This window comes from Alosa alosa, chromosome 15 (assembly GCF_017589495.1).
Source record: "Alosa alosa isolate M-15738 ecotype Scorff River chromosome 15, AALO_Geno_1.1, whole genome shotgun sequence".
In the NCBI taxonomy this organism is placed as follows: domain Eukaryota; kingdom Metazoa; phylum Chordata; class Actinopteri; order Clupeiformes; family Clupeidae; genus Alosa; species Alosa alosa.
The window spans coordinates 27,142,899-27,157,286 of NC_063203.1; the positions used below are offsets into that span (position 1 = coordinate 27,142,899).

Sequence of the window (14,388 nt, forward strand, 5' to 3'; positions counted from 1 at the left end):
TTCTAGGCTATGTGTGTGTGTGTGTGTGTGTGTGTGTGTGTGTGTGTGTGTGTGTGTGTGTGTGTGTATGCCTTTGTTGTGAAAGGTCTATTTGCAGAGGCCCGTACACAACATTCTTTATTGTCTGTTTATGCGTAGTCTACAAATACTGTATATAAAAAATACACATCAATGCCATCAGTCCTCCTCATGTAAGCACACCACTGAAATGTACAGTGTCTGACACGTGTTTTATGGCTGACATGGTATGGTCCATTTACTGTAGTCCACTACTAACAGCCACAGAGAGGTAGAAATTCCAACAACAGCTATCCAAAGTGGGACAAGAAGTCAGAGGCGTTGCCAGATCTGCACTAGTTCCTCCTCTTCTGTATTTGGACGCAATCGAACATGTCAATCACAGGTGCTGAATTGCACTTGTAACAACTCACTCAGGCATCTGGTGACCCTGAGTCTCCAACAGCACAGTAGCTTATTTGTCTACTGACCTCCTTTACTGACCAGATATCATCCCTTACCACACCTGCTCCACTTCTTACAAAATCCCATTATTCTTCAAACATTTTTCTTCTTTAGAAGTCTTCTTGTGTCACTCACCATGTTATGTCCAACTTCCTGGTTATCCAGCTGAAGTGTCCTTGTAAACGGAGGACAAAGGATAGCTCCGCCCTCCTCCAGGTGTCTGAGAATTCCTGATGAGGAGTAATCCAAAGTCATCATCACAATGACCTGATGGTGCTTCACGTTCGTCATTCAAGGTCATAATCGCCGATCTGAACGATGAACTGAGCTCACAGATACTGTGTTTGTGTGTGTGTTTGTGTATGGCTTTCCCATTCATTTTCACATACACATACATATTGTTGTAAATGAGCTAGTTGCACGTGTATCAGAGCTGGACGGAGTCTGTTCTAAGGTCACCTAAAGTTAATTAAAGTGACTGGTATTTAGCACACACTTTTATCCAAAACGACACAGACTCACAACGGCGAGTTCAGGGACTGAATCAGACCGTTGCTTCACCAGGCCTGGTGCTGTCCAGGCGAGATGTGGGTTGGGCCGGGTATGGTGTCAGCAGTAGCTCTCCGAGTACTTGATCACCCTGTCCCCTCCTCCTCCCCCTCCCCCTCCTCCGTCTCCAGTGCCCGTCACCTGCCCATCCAGTCCGTTCATGGCCTGCTTGCGAGCAGAAATGTAGCAGTATGCCTTCCCTTTCTTGGCCCCTGGGTGGTGGTGGTGGTGGTGGTTGAGCTGGGCGGGTTGGGTGGCGAGGGCCTGGGGGTCGGCAGCACAGCCCTGGGGACACTCTGGCTGGCATGGGGGGTTGTGGTGGCAGAGGTGCCCGGTGATGGCACCACCCTGGGGCGTGTGGCTGCCCGTGTTGCGTTGGTCGTCCAGCACGCTGATGCCAAGCCGCCATCGCTGCCACTTCTTCTTGATCTCCGATTGGACCTGCAAGGAAAAGGGGAGGAGTTAAAAACCTGAGGAGCATTCTGAAGATTCTTGGGTTATGTAGACTGTGTAATTTTTAGTGTGCCATGACTGTCCTTCTAAGAAATTATGTGAATTCCTATATGTCCTTCAATGTTTCATTCTGTGGAATCTTTTGCATATTTCAATCTTCATGCATATTTCAAAGTGTGTTAACTGCCCTTCTTATTAAGGTCAAAAAAGCCATCATGATACAAATAATGTACTTGAGATTCTATTCATCGTAATATAAACCATAACCAGATCACAGCCAGAACACTGTGGATAACTGTAGAGTTGTTTTTTTCCACTGACCTCAACAACATCAAGACATCAATATCAACAAATCAGACCCTCACCACATGCAAATGTGCCCATCTGCATTTGTGTTCTTATTGGGAGATAGACATCAGGACTTTGCTTCATTAGCCTTAGTGATAGCAGCAACATGCACGCCACAGCTGTGAAACACCTCAGTCTTATCAGCAGCAGAGAGAGCCGTAGGAGCCTGAGTGCTAACGCTAGCGCTAATCACAGCAGCTGATCTCTGTTGCTGCAGGCCAGTGCTATCCCAAACTGACAGGAGGCAGCGCGGCCGGGCTGTTCACTCCCAGCCCCGTGGTAATTTATGACATTGGCGTGACCTTGCGGTAAGTACCATAGCGTAGCGGTAGGCAGCAGTGGTGACAGTGTGAGAGGAGTGGAAGAAGACAAGAGGAGACATGACCTGGGACAGCCAATTTGTGTCACACGGGCAAGAGTACATCAGCAGAGGTGTGTGCGTGTGTGTGTGTCTGTGTGTCTTTTTGTTAGCATGTGTGTGTGTGTGCTGTGTGTTCGTCATGTGTGTGAATGTATATAAGACAGATAAGGTCATTCATTGCATGGATCACTTACCTCTTTGTTCACAAAACAGTAAAGGATGGCCACAAGGAAACCCTTTCAAGAGAGGAACAGAAAGAGAAGAATATCTTATTTTTATACTTTCATTTCTGTGAAGATTGCACAGGCCTCTGAAAACAGATCCCTCACAACAAAGGCACACACACACACACACATGCAGAGGCTTACACACACACACACACGCACACACACACACACCTAGAAATTATTCCTTCGGCCTTACTCCTCGTAGCCTACCTGAAAGGAGTTGAAGAAGAGCTCGAAGAACAGGTTGATGTTCCTTAGTGTCCCTTCCGTCTGTTCCTCCGTCATGACGGCGAACACCACCTCATGGATCCCCAGCAGTGGGATCAGGGTCAGGGTGGACTTGGCCAACCTACAGGACCAGCCCAGACGCGTCACATCACACAGAAACTCACCAAAAACATACAAAGAACAGACCATACATGCCAAACCAACAATAATATCCCCATAGACGTCTTCAGAGTAGATTTGCCGTAGCCAATGTCACTGTATGTGCACATGAGGAAAGGTAAGCTCAAAGCCAGATTACTGAAATAGTTGAGTTACGCTACTGTGCTTCACGAGTCATGATTTATTGGACTTAAATGTTGTATCAGCGATAGCGGGGATACGTCACTTCTGTTGATGTTCAAACACGTCCTAAATGCGCATCTCGTCGGTTATTGGTTGAAACACGTTATTTTGCCTTTGAGTGGGTTGCCAACCCTTGTTGGTAGCAATTGTTTTTGTGTACAGATCTCGGAGCCTAGGCTGCCTAGAGACGCAGTTTTTTTGACGGCCTGCTTATGGGGCAGACAGCTAGCGGATCGTTAGGAAAGATTAGATGAATGTGATCATTTATGTTTGGGGCTTTTTTTGGGCCTGAAATCGCTGGTACAACCTTTAACGTTGAAAACTAAAAATACATAAAGGATAATGTATAGAACGACACACAGCGGAGGGAATTTATATATATTTCATAGATTAATCCAAATGGCACAAAATGATATAAATCTGATTTACTCTATGCCTATCTATTTAAAATGAATGTCTAATATGAAGAATACAGAATACATCATACAATCAATTAAATAAAGTAATTTGTGACATCGTTAGCTATAATCTTCCATTTCAGATTCATGGAAAATCTAATTTCCTCTGATAAAGCTTCATCTGGCGCCAGAGAATTTCAAAGACCATTCATAACCAGTGGCTCCCCTTGTTCTCCTTTCTTATATGTCTATCTTCATTTCGTCTCTGATGTCTCTTTTTCTGTCAGTTTCTCTGTGGTTTATTTCTATTAAATAATTGATATTCCTCTCTCTTCCTTCTCTTTCTTTTTATTTTTCTCTCTGTCTATCTATCTCTCCCTCTTTCTCTATCTATCTCCCTCTTTCTCTGTCCATCTCTCTCTCTTCCTCATTCTCTATCGGTCTGTCTTTCTTACACTTTAGAGCTTCTGGAGTCTCCCTCTTATCTGAGCCCAGGGTAGTAGGAATTGGATCAGGGTCGCAGCAAGGCTTGCGTCTGAAGATTAGACACGGTTCTTTTTTCTGCAGGGGGAAGGAGATGACTTCCTAAAAGTCCTCCTATAGCCTGGAGGCTCATGGGATTTAAAGTCAAGAGTATAAAAATTCCAGCTGAAACTGTGTGGAAACATCAAAGGCTCCCAGAGCACACACACTGCTACGTATTCATTCACATGTTTACATTTGCACAAAAATAAACTCCTCTGTGGGAGTTATATGAGACAAGGGTGAAATGCATTTATACATTTGGGCAAATTAATTAATCATTATGGCCTTGAGTGATGCACAGCAGGTCTAAATGGAGAAGGAGAAGATGAATGTGAGGATCCTCCTCTAAGGCAGAAGCAAGCCTGGCTAGGTTAATTGTGTGGATTTGTCTAACTGTAATCCTGGAGGTGGCTTTCCTGTCAGGAGGAGCCATGGGGTCCTTTGATGTGGCAAAGAGAAAAGACACAGAGATGGAGAGAGCACCGAAAGACAGGCTTTTACCTGAACTTGTAATCGGTGTACCTCATTTGGTGTGCTTTCATCTTGGAGATGAGGATTAGGATAATCCTAATAAATATGAAAAAATTGACCTGCATCAGAGATAGAGATAGAGAAAGAGAGAGAGGGAAAGAGGGAGGGGAGAGAGAGAGAGAGAGAGAAAGGGTGGCGGGGGTTATCGGTCATAAAGACAGAAAAAGAAAGAGAGACAACAAAACAAAAAGAAACAGAGGGTAAAGGAGAAACAGAGGGAGAGAGAGAGGAGAGAGAGGGAGAGAGAGGGAGAGAGAGGGAGAGAGAGGGAGAGAAAGAGAGGGAGAGAGAGGAAGAGAAAGGGAGAGAGGGAGAGAGGGAGAGAGAGAGAGAGAGAGCAGGGAGAGAGAAGAGAGAGAGGGAGAGAGGAGGAGAAAGGAGGGAGAAAGAGGGAGAGAGAGAGAGAGAGGAGAGGGAGAGAGAGAGGGAGAGAGAGGGAGAGAGAGGAGAGAGAGAGGAGGAGAGGAGAGAGGAGAGAGAGGAGAGAGAGGAGAGAGAGGAAGAAAGAGGGAGAGAGAGGGAGAGAGAGGAGAGAGAGGGAGAAAGAGGGAGAAAGAGGGAGAGAGAGGAGAGAGAGAGAGAGAAAGAGGAGAGAGAGGAGAGAGAGGGAGAGAGAGAGGGAGAAAGAGGGAGAGAGAGGGAGAAAGAGGGAGAGAGAGGGAGAAAGAGGGAGAGAGAGACATTTGAGAACAGCCTCATCTGATGCATGGCAGACTGGTGGGCTGATAAAGTTCATGTTCATGCTCTGTGAGTCTGGTTTAGTGGTTTACAGCGCTCAGTCTTGTCTCCCCCGGTGGAGCTGCTATAGGAGTTTAATAGGTGCCCTGACAGTATGAGTCACTTGTGGCAGTCAGAGTGAAGGGTGTGGGGGAGAATAGGGCACATCATGTCACTGACACACACACACACACACACACACACAAACACATACACACACACACACACACACACACACACACACACACAGACAGACAGACAGACAGACAGACACTCTGTACAACAACAACAACAAAAATGCAGACATGACTTGTCACACATAGGACACATTCTCATCCCTGATCCTCCTCAAAGCTGTTCCGTTATCAGACCCCCTCTCTCACACACTCACCAGAATAGCCAGGAGGATCGGCGTCCTGATGATCCACCAGTATGCCATGTTTTCATTGATCTCCCAGCACCTGGAGCAAATTAGTGAAGTTAATGTGGGTTACATGGACGACATGCCATACACACACAGAACTGTGCGGATAACTGGATTACAGGAAATCAAATTAGCCTACTACAGAAACTACGTCCAATTTAAACAGCGGAGGTCTCACCTGGTGTTTTCATAATAATATCTCATAACAATCCAGGGTGCCACAAACAGCACAGGAGTCCCTGCACGTGAGTACAAAGAGGGAAATTAAACATCGAACTGAATCACTCTTATCAGCATCCTGCCTGGAGGCTTATTCCATTGCTAACCGGTAGAGGTTATATTCCTTCCATTACTGCAAAAGCCCTCTTATCTTATACATGTCACGTGTGCTGTATTGATTTGAAGTGCTTCAATTTTCATGCATTTATATGTATTCATGTGCGTCTCCACATTCCATAACGTGTGCGCTCCCAGTGTACACCCTGTGGCCTTGATGCTGGTGAACATGCCACTGTGCTAGTAGAATATTCACTCCTCTGCACTGCACTCTCTTTTATCCAAACTGACACGGACTTGGAACAGCAGGCTCGGGAATTAAACCCTGATTAACCAATTGTTGGGGAGATTGTTAGCTTGAGCACCTATGTGTATGTGTGTGTGTGTGTGTGTGTGTGTGTGTGTGTGTGTGTGTGTGTGTGTGTGTGTGTGTGTGTGCATGTGTGTGTGTGTGTCGTCTGGGGGGTGTGTGTGTGCTCACCCCAGCCGATGATGAGGTATCCGCAGAAGTAGCTGTTCTCAGAGAAGACCATGAGCACCAGCAGGTTGTGCAGGTAGAGCCCCTCTACCAGTAGCCAATAGTAGTTGGCCCCCACACAGTACTGCATCAGCACCTGGGCCACGCGGCACCCCAACAGAGCCTGGGGGTGTCAGGGGTCAGAGGTCAGGGGTAAGGACAATAACAAAGAATTATGCATGTGAAATCCCATGATACTCTTTATGTAAAAAAATGTGTGGGGGGGGGGCAGACATTTACATATTCAGCCATACAGATCTGGTAACCTGAATGACCTGTATGTGATTTCAAACGCACCATTTATAATGGAAACATGACTGTATTTTAGCAATCTGAAACACATGGTCGGAGACCCAAAGTTTAAAGGTGTTTAAGGGCATGATTTTGTGATCAGAAGGGCTCAAAAGGGTTGTTCTTCTGTTTCTTATTGTAACAGTCAGCGGCGCATTTGAAGGAATCTGTTTGCATGTGAGACCGTGTATGGAACAGGTATTCCACTAAACCTTGCTTTACTAAAACCTGTTTGTGACTAGCAGAGTATAGCCTACATGCATCTGCACTCCCCTAAAATGAAACTAACTTCACCATGGTCTCATAGTCAATAACAAAACAATTCTATAGTTATTTACTTTCACTATTGACTGACCAGTGGTTCAAAAACATACAGAATGGATTCAATTTGTGGCGGTAGCTGACTTTGACAACGGGGGTCTAATTGAGTGCTTGTCACTTTAAGACGTTTGAGGGAACCCTTGCAATTGTAACACAGTTGAAAGGCTGCTGATGTGTGGAAGCAATTCATAACGTTTTCTACACAGGGCTCTCAAGTGTCACGCATTGAGCGTGACAGTCACTCATTTCAGTCTTTTGTCATGCTCTCCCGCCACACATTGTATTTCTCACGCAGAAAAACTATTTATATATTTAATATGCTGCGGCAGCGCCCAAAATGTCTCTGGCCGCGCCGCTCTCACTATGGAACCGGCAGGAATCTAGCGCGTCTCCCCTGGAGTTGAGCCTGCCACTTATCAGCCAATCAAAAATAACGAGAGGGGCTACACAATAGCCAATCAGAAAATAACTGTATTGTATATGGTAAGATTTAACGCAACAACCAATGAAAAACGCGTATCCTGGAATTGTTGAACGTGAACCTGTTACCTACTTCTTCCAAGTTTCGTTCACCTTGGAGCTTCGAGCATCAGTTCATGGTTTCAGCACAAAGTCATCTTTTAATGTTACAACAAATCCACAACTTGTTTGACACAAACAATGACAACGTGACTGCTGCTATAGAGAATGTTTCCCAGATAATTAGCATCAGTTGTTCATGACTGTCTGTAACTTAGCCAACAGTTTCACAGCCTGTTCATTGACAACACTTGCTCAGAACAAGTAGCCTATGCCTAGTCATACTTTCGTTCACACGATGACTGACATATTGTCACATTCTAAACATCTCTCTCTCCAAATAGGCTTAATCATTTTATTAGCACTAAACAAAATTAAAGCCTATTGTTATAGGTCACTTTTTAAAATCACGTCATATTATATAATTATATCCTGGCCGTGAATGCATTAATCATTGCATCTGTATTCAAAAATGTCGGGTAAAAAGCAATTAAGCATCCTCTCATTCACCCTGAGAGGAAAGCCCCCTGAAAGGTCCAGGTTAGTGGATGCTCAGAGGTGGTGAAAAGGCCCATTATTGAATTGTCAGTGCCATGTGTCAAATCATTTCTTTTGCAGATCTGAGCAATTATAAATTATACTTTTGCCCCATTTTGACTTAGGAGGGCATTGCTCCTACATACTTTAGCCAATAATCAAACGTCTGCTCTCTTTTGGAAAGCTGAGACACTGTTGGAAAACAATTAGAATAACTGTGTGATGTACTGTCACAAAGTTACAAAGGCTAGATTATTCTTTTATTTTTCTACCGGATAACAAGCATCTTTGAACTGACCACATTTCAGCCCTCTAGGTCTTGACTTGATATGACTTGAGTCCTAGCATTAGGTCTTGTCATGCTGTGTGCAAAAGTAGATCAATATAGAATGACAACATGAGTACTTTAGACCATTATTTGCCAAGGTATGCTCATGCATTTGGTAAAATGCCCTATGAAAACTCCCAATAGGACTTTGGGTTATCCAAAATGCATACTGGCAATCAAATGCTTATGCATATGAACCCCACATTAGCATAATCTTGGCCTCAAATGAAAGGTAATACTCTGAAGTTTCATGCTTGCATTTGGATTGTAGGCTTCAGGTTCTGATGTGACTACAGTAAATATGGAATAATTACAAAAAATACAAATCTTTACAATTTCTATTTAAATTCAATTGGTGTGTATAAGACGGGCTATATTTCTGCACAACTAATATTGGATCAACTGGTAACTGACCTGGGGCTGTATGCTAGCTGGTGATGCTAGTTGCGCGTGTAAATCCTCACACCCCTAACCTTAAGAACGCATCTAACCGCTGAGTTGGAAGCCTGGGCTTTTAGCTCAGTGGTTAGAGCTTCGACTCCCATGCCGGTGTGTGTGTTGACCTGGCGGCGGGGATTGTCGACGGGGAATGTCACTCTTGCCTGTCCTCAAAACTTGAGAGCCCTGCAGCACTACAAACTTTCAAACATGACGGACACTGAGTCAGATTTTGTTTACCTTGATCAGAGGGTGCTGATGCCTATTCCGTCGGCACATCAATGGCTAGACCGAGAATTCTCGTTGTGAAATCAAAATCGCACTGGAGCTCCAAGCGGTTTTGTACACGCAGATTTAAGTTACAACACTGTTTACAGCTCTTCGACTCACGGTAAAATGTCATTTTTGGTACGTAATATAGCCTAGCTAATTTAAATATAGACGCTATCGACGTTTTGTATGCGTTCATTTTTGCATGTTCCGGTTCGTAAGAAAAATCCCTATGGACGATTGAATGGGGTTTCAGGAATCATAACAAATACCTCTAACTGCTCGCGAGTCCCTGCGTGCATATCCTCTTAATAAAATCAGCGTGTAGGTTGTCTCCCTGAGGACTTTAGATCTGCTACTGTATATCACTAAACGCAAGCATTTATCAGTGCACTCTTGATGAGTGACTCAGTTAGGTTGTAGCCTAATTGTTTAAAACTATGTTTGTTGTTGATAGCAACATGTCTAGGCCATCATAGGCTACATTTGCTTGTCATCTAGGCCCTATCAAACCCTTACGGGGAAAAAAACTGCATTGTGTGACAAAACTGCAGGTTTTTTCAATATTTTTGTGCCCAAAATATTGCATTGTGCAGTACAATGTAGGCCTGCATTGTCAGTCAGGGTCAACTTTTGGTCTTTTGTTATTTGCACAGCTTTATCAGAGCAACTGTAGCCTATGCCTATTGTACTGTAGGCCTATGTTATTGTTTACACTTTTTTGCACAGCTGTGTTAGAGCAGTCTGAAATCATTCTAATTAAAGCTGGTTGAGTGAATACGAAACACTTAGCTCTTTCTGTTTAAAATATCGATATATATTGTATATCGCCAATCAGCTCCAAAATATATTGGGATATCAGTTTTGGTCCATATCGCCCAGCCCTACTCCTTGTGCAGTTAAATATTTACAAACAGGTATGTGCTGTGTAGCCTACTTTTTTCTTATTTGCACAGTATGCCAATTGGTTTATTATATTGGCTTTTAACGGTAGCCTATGTTTTGTTTTACCTTTATTGTTTTCTTGTTGTAAAGCTGTAGGCCTGTGTTGCCAATTAGGGTCGACCGAATATTGTTATTTGAACAGCCCTCAGAGCATCTGTATGCCTATTGGTATATGTTATTGTTTACACTTTTTTACACTTTTTTCTGTTAGAGCAGTCTGAAATGAATATAATTAAAACCGGCTGTGTTGTCATAATTGTTGTGTTGAGTGAATATATGAAGCACGCCGGCTCTTTCTGTTTGAAATATCAATATCATTATCGATATCAGATATCGCCAATCAGCCCCAAAATATCGGGATATCAGTTTTGGTCATATCGCCCAGCCCTAACACACACACACACACACACACACACACACACACACACACACACACACACACACACACACAAAGACAAAGACAGAGAGAGGAGAGAGAGACTGATGGAGGGTATAGAGTGGGAGGTGGGAGAGTAGAGTTGTCAGACCACTGCTGGTGTTGAGGGAGCGGTGAAGCACAGTCATGTTGGATGAGGGAAGTTGGATGAGGAGTTTTGGGCTCATGGTAGATCACACTGAATACCACTAGGACCAAGTTTATTGCATTGGGACTCAGGAGGGATTGTGCAGTGTTTTGACAATTACTCTCTCTCTCTCTCTCTCTCTTCTCTCTCTCTCTCTCTCTCTCTCTCTCTTGTCTCTCTTGTCTGTCTCTCTCTCTCTTGTCTCTCTCTCTCTCTCTCTCTCTTGTCTTTCTCTCTGTGTCTCCATTTTAATGTGTATGCCCTGAATATGTGAGTCCCTTCATCACTGTGTCGCTCAGCATATTCAATACATTCCTGTTGTCCCTGGACTCATTCCTGTTGTCCCTGCACTGTATGTGTGTGTGTTTGTGTGTGTGTACATGTGTACGTGTGTTACGTGTGTGCGTGCGTGTCTGCAATATTGGTGTGCGCATGTTTGTGTGGCCCATGGTATGTGTGTGTGCGTGTGTGTGCATGTGAGCAATATTGGTGTGCGCATGTTTGTGTGGCCCATGGTATGTGTGTGTGTGTGTGTCCTCACCTTGTCGCTCAGCATGTTGGACACATCTCTGTTGTCCCTGAACTGGGGTGCGTCTCTGGTGAGAAGGGCATCTCGCGTGAGGATGGACACGGCCCGCAGGATGAAGGAGGCAAACAGGTTGGTGTGGATGAAGTTCCGGGTGCAGCGCAGTTTCCTGTGACACACACACACACATTCTTACTAGTGTTGCCGACAATTGGTCGGCTTGAGTTCAAATGTCAAATCTGCCGAGTGTGTGTCACTTGACAAAAGCATCTGTTAAATATGGGACACTTTACTTTACTAGCCCACCTCACAGGACCCATGAATGAAAATCCTGTGCGCTGCTTTGCCCTCAAAGAGCTGCAATAAGTGTTTTCCATGAAACTCATTCTTCCTGAGTTAGTTGAGAGCTAGATAAGAGCTCTCTCCCTTGACTCTTGCTATCGTAAGCGCATCACTCTACTGCAGTGGTCCCCAAACTACGGCCCGCCACCTCATTTTAGGTGGCCCCCCAAAACATGTCCGTGGTATATAGGATCTGGCCGGCACGGGAGTACGACATCGTCAAACTATAACCTCCGTAATTTCCCCCATTCATTCTCTATGGCGGGTCTTAACAGTACACATGTAATACTCTTTTTGTCCACTGGTGGTTGTTTTGGCGCTGTTTCGCATTTGCCATCGAAAACGGAATGAAATGTATAGTAGGCCTACCTGCAAACAATGTAAGAGGCCTCTGCTGACTGCATCAGTGCTCAAAGTATTCTAAAAGTTTATCAATTAATTGTTAATAACTAACTAACTTCTATTCAAGTCATAATTCTGGAACTTTCTAGTATAATTATTTTTATTTTTTATCTACTCGTTCAAATATTCATACAGAGTTCACAAAGTTCTCATCAGGTGAGTGAAAGTTAGAATGGTGGTCATTTCAGATGTTTCTGCCACCACTTCATAAAACTCATAGTTTGAGAACTTTAAATTTGTAGGATATTGCTTGTTCACAACTTGAGCTGTGTATGCAAAGTTCAGAGTTCAAAATATACTTTTGGGACTCCCTGCTTATAGTTTTGAGAATGCTATTATTAGTATTATTTCATTTGAGCTACATTTTACACTGATATGGCAATATAAACACAGATAAACAATGGTATTAAATTGCAATAGCCTATATATTAAATGTAATGGAATATTCAACTAAGGTAGACTGCCTTTGTTCACAGTGTCAGTGCCAGAGAGAGTTCATAAGCTATTTATGGTTACTGATATACTCCGAGTCTCTGGCCCTCTCTTAGAGCCAGGCATAGTGAGCTGGCCCTCGGAAGAAAAAGTTTGGGGACCACTGCTCTACTGCTTCAGAGATGTTCTTCAAGGATGTTCCTGAAGGATGGATGAAAATTCTCTTTCATTGACCTCAGCCATGCTTCTGTCCAGTGAGATGATTGAGCATCTGATTGCCTGCACTCGTCTTGTGTTGGAAGTAGGACTGACGCCTTCAGTGTTGAGTTGAAAAACCTGCTCATTATCAGCTGCCATGGGGGCATCAGCCTGGAGGAGTGCTGTAAACACGACTATGTACTTACTGCGCTCCGTAACACATGCGCACTTCAAAGATAATGGTCTTGCTGTCTATTCTTATTGATTGGCTATCAGGAGTCACAGTGTACCAAAAATAATAAAAAAAAACAGGGGCACTCTCGCTCTGCTGCAAATTATAAGGTTCTTGATAATTATAAGGTTCTTGATAATTATAAGGTTCTTGATAATTATAAGGTTCTTGACCTCCACTTCGCCCACTATGTCTCAATCTGTGGACATCTTGTACCTCCAGGGCATTTACTCCCCTCTGGAGAAAACTAATGACACAGGAAGCGTATGGAGAGCTAAACTCCTCCTTGAGTCTGTCCACATTAGTGGATGCGTTGAAGGGCTGCCATAGGGTGCACACTCATCAGGGAAGGCTATTCTTATACACGGCTAACATATCATTAACCATCATGCTGGACATCAAACACAAAAGGCTCCCAACATCAGATGTGATGCTGTGGTGCTATAGCACAACACCAGCAGTGGACTTGTAGCCTGTAGCCTGTAACCTTAGTGGGGGGCCTGTAACCTGTAACCTTAGTAGTGGACATGTAACCTGTAAGCCTGTAGCCTGTAACCTTAGTAGTGGACATGTACTGTAACCTGTAACCTTAGCAGCACTTCTGTGGGTGTCTCCATTAATCAGTATGAACCACACATGGACACACTGGGTATGATGGTTCATGGTGTGATGGTCAGTCAAGACATGTGGCACTCCAAAGGAATTGGTCCCATTCATGATTTTAAAGTGAATTTCAATGTGTGACAGAAGAGTATTAAACATATCAAAAAGGCATGTTAATGTCTGTTGGCTCTTTTTGCTGGCTTTGTTTTGTAGAAGTTTTTATGCTGCCATGAGTCTTAGTTCACAGAGAGAATAGCTCAAAGGACCGACACTGACACTGTTATGCACCTGCTGTGCTTAATCTGCTTGACTGAGAACATGTCCTGGCTGGATGACGCTGTGTTTAATCTGGCTGACACAGCTCCTCATTTGTCACGTTGATGAAGCAGAAACGTCACAAAACTCTTTTCACCGAGCAGTCTTAGCGTCTAAACAATTGCCTGTCGCCACTTCCTTCGCCACCCTTTTCCCCATCACTCCTCCATCTCCATCTCCATCAGTCTCCCTTGACTGCCTCTTGTCATCACTCATGCTTTTTCTATTTGCAGTGCCGATACAATAGTAATGGGCTCCTGAGGCGATAGCTTGTCTCTGCTGTGGCTACTCCAGGCTGTGTGACTTGTCACAGCCAAGTAAGACCAATGGGAGTTATTAACGCAGAAGTCCCACCCACAGAGTGGTGTTGACTGCCTAACGCACCCTAACACTCTCCGGCTCACAGTGCAGTGGAAATCCATTAGTGACACTCTCACTGGATGCCCCAGGTGTCAATCAACAGAGTGTGCAAGCAGTTCCCAGAAAATATACATAAACAAGTTTTCACCAACCCACCAGGAGACAAAATATTTTTACCCCTCGCTACTGAAAGGGGTAAGAGGGTGCATCTGCCTGTCCATTTGTTCTCCAAGTGTGTATATATGTGTGTGTGTGTATGTGTGTGTCCACTCACATAGCTTAAAAAGTGCTAGTCCAATTTACTTCCAATTGATTTATTTGCTTTCTAAATGTTCAGACAAGCTAGAGGGTTACCATTTTTCAGTCCTCCAGTGACAATCCAGACCAGGATCCTGATGCATGAATTTT

At 44.0% G+C, this 14,388-nt stretch overlaps 1 protein-coding gene across 1 annotated transcript in view; it reads right to left on the reverse strand.

Annotated features, from left to right (window-relative positions):
* Positions 1 to 1,071: 1,071 nt before the first annotated feature.
* Positions 1,072 to 14,388, reverse strand: part of gipr (gastric inhibitory polypeptide receptor) — a 58,479-nt gene continuing 45,162 nt past the window's right edge. The window contains exons 7-14 of the mRNA XM_048264053.1: positions 11,112 to 11,265; positions 6,323 to 6,482; positions 5,744 to 5,804; positions 5,533 to 5,602; positions 4,395 to 4,483; positions 2,611 to 2,749; positions 2,368 to 2,409; positions 1,072 to 1,452 (exon numbers count right to left, since the gene is read on the reverse strand). Of these exons, the coding sequence (XP_048120010.1) occupies positions 1,072 to 1,452; positions 2,368 to 2,409; positions 2,611 to 2,749; positions 4,395 to 4,483; positions 5,533 to 5,602; positions 5,744 to 5,804; positions 6,323 to 6,482; positions 11,112 to 11,265 (1,096 nt within the window). The remainder of the gene's footprint in view (positions 1,453 to 2,367; positions 2,410 to 2,610; positions 2,750 to 4,394; positions 4,484 to 5,532; positions 5,603 to 5,743; positions 5,805 to 6,322; positions 6,483 to 11,111; positions 11,266 to 14,388) is intronic.